Source organism: Zea mays, chromosome 5 (assembly GCF_902167145.1).
Source record: "Zea mays cultivar B73 chromosome 5, Zm-B73-REFERENCE-NAM-5.0, whole genome shotgun sequence".
In the NCBI taxonomy this organism is placed as follows: Eukaryota; Viridiplantae; Streptophyta; class Magnoliopsida; order Poales; family Poaceae; genus Zea; species Zea mays.
Window position 1 is genome coordinate 212586664 of NC_050100.1, and position 6000 is coordinate 212592663.

The 6000-nt window shown below is 42.8% G+C and overlaps 1 protein-coding gene across 1 annotated transcript; it reads left to right on the forward strand.

Moving 5' to 3' along the window:
* Window positions 1-3896: 3896 nt before the first annotated feature.
* LOC103628836 (enhancer of mRNA-decapping protein 4-like) lies at window positions 3897-6000 on the forward strand. Its single transcript, XM_008648962.1, has 3 exons — window positions 3897-4475; window positions 4551-4891; window positions 5995-6000. Exons 1-3 carry the CDS (start codon window positions 4187-4189, stop codon window positions 5998-6000), a joined length of 636 nt encoding a protein of 211 aa, XP_008647184.1. The 5' UTR covers window positions 3897-4186.

Below are 6000 nucleotides of genomic sequence, written 5' to 3' on the forward strand. Positions count from 1 at the left end.
AACTTGAGAAGTCAAGAAATGGACAAGGGCGTGCCACACGCGCGCGCCACCGCCACCGCCACCGCTGCCGGCGTGGCGTGGCGTGGCAGGTGTGGTGTGTTAATTTTTAGCACTCACTAACCGCTAACCGACCCTGTCTCTTCGTCAGCCAGCCGAGTGACCTTTCTCCTTCAGCTGCCGACTTATGGCGTGACTCGGCGAGAGCTGGCCGACTCATGACATAACTCGGCTGGAGCTAGCCGACTCCTGGCGTGACTCGGCGACCTTTCTCCTTCAGCTTCCCTCTGCGAGAGGTTAAATAGAGGAGCAGGTGCCTCCGGAGCCCTTGCCGTTCGAGACCTTGCACGAGGGATCGGCAATTAGGTTTTTGGGGAGCGTCTACGCGACTGCCCAAGTCTTCTTCCTGCTAACATGACAAGTGAAGTTGGACAAGGATCTAGATCCTCGGAGCGCATGGGAGGGTATGATCAATTCATCTCCTTACTGTTTTTCATTCTGCAAATTATATATGTTCATACCTGCTGTTTTATTTATAACCATAAATTTATCCAATCTGTTTTGTCGTATTATATCATGACATGTCTGATGCCTGATTATACTAGTAATATGATAAATCTGTTTGTCTTCATTTTACAGTCATGTTGTTGCTATCTGTTTATTTTCAGTTGTTCCATAATAATACATGTTCCATGTTTATATGCTTATTATATTTATATGATTCATATGTTTCATGTTCTCTTGATCCATATTGTTATGGATATATTTGAGATAATGATTTCTATGATTAAACATATTTTATATGTCATCATCATAATGTTAATTTATGGAATTAAAATAATACGGAAAATGCCTATATTTCTAACAATCCAAAAACCTAACGTTAGGCATTTTTCTGTCAGAGGTTTTGCTGCTGTGCTAAAGCCTGATCCTTTTGATGGTAAAAACTTCTTGATATGGAAAGCTAAAATGGAATTGTGGCTAACTGCAATGTCTTGTTTTCATGCCGCTGAGGGCAAGCCTGCCAACTTACCTCCTGAGGATGAGGCTAAGTTTAAGGCTGAAGACAACCTCTTTCGAGGAGCAGTAATTAGCGCACTGGATACTAAATTCCAGAAAAGCTATATCATCCTTCCCACAGGGAAAGAGCTGTGGGATGCACTTGTCGGAAAGTTTGGAGTAACTGACGCTTTGGAGTAACTGACGCTGGTAGCGAGCTGTATCTCATGGAGGAGCTGTATGACTACAAAATGGTTGAGAACCGATCTGTAGTGGAACAGGCTCATGAGTTTCAGGCACTAGCTAAGGAACTCGAACTTTTTCCTTGTCCTTTGCCTGACAAGTTTGTGGCTGGCGGTATAATCGCCAAGTTGCCACCTTCTTGGAAGGACTTTGCTACCTCTGTCAAACATAAGAGACAAGAGTTCAATGTGGAAGAGCTCATTGGTACTCTTGATGTTGAGGAAAGGGCTAGAACTAAGGACAATGGAAAAGGTGTGGAGACCTCTACTGCTAATGTGGTGCAGAAGAGAAACTTCCGCAAATTTAACAAGAAGAAAAACCAGAACAAACCAGAGAACGTGAATAAACCTGTTCAAACAGCATAGTTTAAAAAGAAGAACAACAATAACAAGGGAAATGGAGGATGCTTTGTCTGTGGCAGTGATCAACATTGGGCAAGAGAGTGCCCTGATCGCAAGTTCACTCAAGACAAGAAATCAGCTAATGTTGTAACCACTGAAACTGAAGGAGGAACATCTGGGTATGGTAATTCTTTACCATTTGTTCTTTCAGTCTGTAATTCACTTGAGTGGTGGATGGACAGTGGTGCAAACATTCATGTGTGTGCTGATGCCTCTATGTTCAATTCCTACCAGGTCGGGAGGTCTGGCGCCTTGTTGATGGGAAATGGGTCGCGTGCTCATGTTCTTGGTGTTGGTACGGTCATTCTGAAGTTTACTTCGGGAAAGACGGTGCTATTGAAGAGCGTGCAACATGTGCCCTCTATCAAGAAGAATCTCGTTAGCGCGTCTATGCTATGTCGAGATGGATACAAAGTTGTTCTTGAGTCTAATAAATGTGTTGTGTCTAAACATGGTATTTTTGTTGGTAAAGGATATGACTGCGGAGGTTTGTTCCGCTTATCACTGCATGATGTGTGTAATAAACTCGTGAATTCTGTTAATTTTTCTGATGAGTCAGATTTATGGCATTCACGGTTTTGTCATGCAAGCTTTGGCTGTCTTATGCGGTTAGCAAATATAAATTTAATTCCTAAATTTAACTTGGTCAAAAAGTCTAAGCGCCATGTGTGTGTTGAATCAAAACAACCCCGCAAGCCTCATAAGGCTGCTGAGGCGAGGAGTTTGGCACCTCTAGAACTTGTTCATTCTGATCTGTGCGAGATGAATGGAATTTTGACCAAAGGTGGTAAAAGATACTTTCTCACTTTTATAAATGACTCCACTAGATTTTGTTATGTGTATCTTTTAAAAACAAAAGATGAAGCGTTCAATTATTTTAAAGCCTATAAAGCTGAAGTTGAGAACCAACTTGAGAGGAAAATAAAACGTTTAAGGTCCGACCGAGGTGGAGAATATTTCTCTAATGTGTTCGATGAGTTCTGCGTGGAGCATGGTATTATTCATGAGAGGACACCGTCATTCTCACCACAATCCAATGGGATTGCTGAAAGGAAAAACCGCACTCTAACAGATTTGGTGAATGCCATGTTGAGTACAGCGGGATTATCCAAGGCATGGTGGGGTGAGGCGATTTTGACAGCATGTCATGTCCTGAATAGAGTTCCAACAAAGAACAAAGAGATCACTCCATTTGAGGAATGGGAAAAGAGAAGAGTAAATCTCTCATATTTGCGCACTTGGGGTTGCTTGGCTAAAGTGAATGTGCCAATCAACAAGAAGCGTAAACTTGGGCCTAAAACTGTTGACTATATATTCCTTGGGTATTCTTTTCGCAGCACTAGGTATAGGTTCTTAATTATAAAATCTGATGTGCCTGATATGTATGTTGATACTATCATGGAATCAAGAGACGCAACATTTTTTGAGAATGAGTTTCCCATGAAGAATACACCTAGTGATATAAGTCATGAGACTATAATTTCCCATGAGCACGAACTGTCGATTCCTATAGATCATGCTGAGGATTCTCACGTGCACATCCCTGAGGAGGATGACACTATAGTCACTCGAAAGAACAAGAGACAGAGGGTTGCAAAATTAGTTCGGTTCATGCTGCATCCCTCAACCAAAGATCAAGTCCTAGTTCTTGTTCTAGTTAAAAGGTCTCATAGCAGTGTCATATTACATTTTGAAATAAAAATAAACCATGAATGGGGTCTTAGCTGGCTACAATTACTATGAACCTAACATGGTCCAGCATTGGGTAATGTATGAAATGTTTGATACATTTGAGAATGCTCATCAGTGGTGTTCCTTTTAGGAAAGGCATAAGACCAACTCCAGCAACACTCCCCATCCCACTCCGCATCCGCATTTTGCACGGTCTGAGGCACTATTGCGCTCTCCAGCAGGCTCCGCATCCGTCTCCGCAAAATAGACGTCGTGTCCCTGCACTCCCCATTTCCACGCTTTCTCTCTCCTCTCCGCAGCTCTCTGCGTGCGCGCGCGGCTGCTCGCGGGCCCCAGGTGTCATAGACTGCATGCGGAGTGGGATGAGGAGTGTTGCTGGAAACGGAGACGGATACGGAGAGGAGAGAGAATGTGTTGGCCGCGCGTTTTAGGGATACGGAGAGGGAGTCTGCTGGAGTTGGTCTAACAATGTTGGGTTATACTTTCCAATATTCCATGAGAAAAAAACCTTTTATGTGCTTTAATTAGAGATCTTCACCATTTGTTTCACCTTTTTGTTGATGATGCAGGGTCTTCTGAATCGAGAAGTTAAAATTTGGGCTTCTACTAATGAGGATGGCTGGTTGTTGCCAAGTGATTCTGAGACTTGGAAGTGTACTCAGACGTTGGAACTCGTTAGTTCTCTGGAACCTAGAGTCGAAGAGGCATTTTTCAACCAGGTTGCGGTGCTGCCCCAAGCGAGCCTGATTTTGCTTGCAAATGCTAAAAAGAACGCTATTTATGCTGTGCATGTTGAGTATGGCCCAGACCCTGCTTCTACTCGCTTAGACTACATAGCAGATTTCACAGTTGCAATGCCTATATTAAGCCTTACAGGAACACATGATAGCCAACCTGATAGTGAACAAGTTGTTCAAGTCTATTGTGTTCAAACTATGGCCATTCAGCAATATGGTCTAGAGCTACCACTCTGTTTGCCTCCTACAGCTGATAGTACTGGGTTTGGAAGAGATCCTGCTATTTCTCGTGTTTATGAGGCACCTCTGGAAATGGCAGGAACAGAGTCATCTACAGGAACTAGTTTCACAGATTCTTACTCTGTCAGTTCTTTGAGTAAACCATCAACTGTTGACCAGTCTGCAGGTAATGCAGTTGCATTTTCTTATTTAATACTTTCAGTTAATTCAGAAATAGTTATTCCTCGTGATTTATCTGCAGAGCTTGATCTGAAACCATCAGCTCCACCGCTTGCATACTCAGAAGGTGATGGTTCCGTGCCTCTTCCATCTGCACCTCCTGCACCAAAGATGGAGGCTCCTGGATCAGGACCAGCACCTGGAGCTCGTGGTATAGATCAATCAGCTTTTGACTATACAACAAACAGAAATGTGGAGCGTGATGTTTTGAAAAGACAAGATACACCCATGCCCATTAGAAAGGATATCTTAGGTAAAGATGAGCCAAGAGATGGTCACAGTGATGTTCCAATGCTTCCCAATCCCCATTTGATGTTTCAGGTTGGAGGGAATGCTACACATTTGATGTTCAACTCCTACCAGGTCGGGAGGTCTGGCGCCTTGTTGATGGGAAATGGGTCGCGTGCTCATGTTCTTGGTGTTGGTACGGTCATTCTGAAGTTTACTTCGGGAAAGACGGTGCTATTGAAGAGCGTGCAACATGTGCCCTCTATCAAGAAGAATCTCGTTAGCGCGTCTATGCTATGTCGAGATGGATACAAAGTTGTTCTTGAGTCTAATAAATGTGTTATGTCTAAACATGGTATTTTTGTTGGTAAAGAATATGACTGCGGAGGTTTGTTCCGCTTATCACTGCATGATGTGTGTAATAAACTCGTGAATTCTGTTAATTTTTCTGATGAGTCAGATTTATGGCATTCACGGTTTTGTCATGCAAGCTTTGGCTGTCTTATGCGGTTAGCAAATATAAATTTAATTCCTAAATTTAACTTGGTCAAAAAGTCTAAGTGCCATGTGTGTGTTGAATCAAAACAACCCCGCAAGCCTCATAAGGCTGCTGAGGCGAGGAGTTTGGCACCTCTAGAACTTGTTCATTCTGATCTGTGCGAGATGAATGGAATTTTGACCAAAGGTGGTAAAAGATACTTTCTCACTTTTATAGATGACTCCACTAGATTTTGTTATGTGTATCTTTTAAAAACAAAAGATGAAGCGTTCAATTATTTTAAAGCCTATAAAGCTGAAGTTGAGAACCAACTTGAGAGGAAAATAAAACGTTTAAGGTCCGACCGAGGTGGAGAATATTTCTCTAATGTGTTCGATGAGTTCTGCGTGGAGCATGGTATTATTCATGAGAGGACACCACCATTCTCACCACAATCCAATGGGATTGCTGAAAGGAAAAACCGCACTCTAACAGATTTGGTGAATGCCATGTTGAGTACAGCGGGATTATCCAAGGCATGGTGGGGTGAGACGATTTTGACAGCATGTCATGTCCTGAATAGAGTTCCAACAAAGAACAAAGAGATCACTCCATTTGAGGAATGGGAAAAGAGAAGAGTAAATCTCTCATATTTGCGCACTTGGGGTTGCTTGGCTAAAGTGAATGTGCCAATCAACAAGAAGCGTAAACTTGGGCCGAAAACTGTTGACTGTATATTCCTTGGGTATTCTTTTCGCAGCACTAG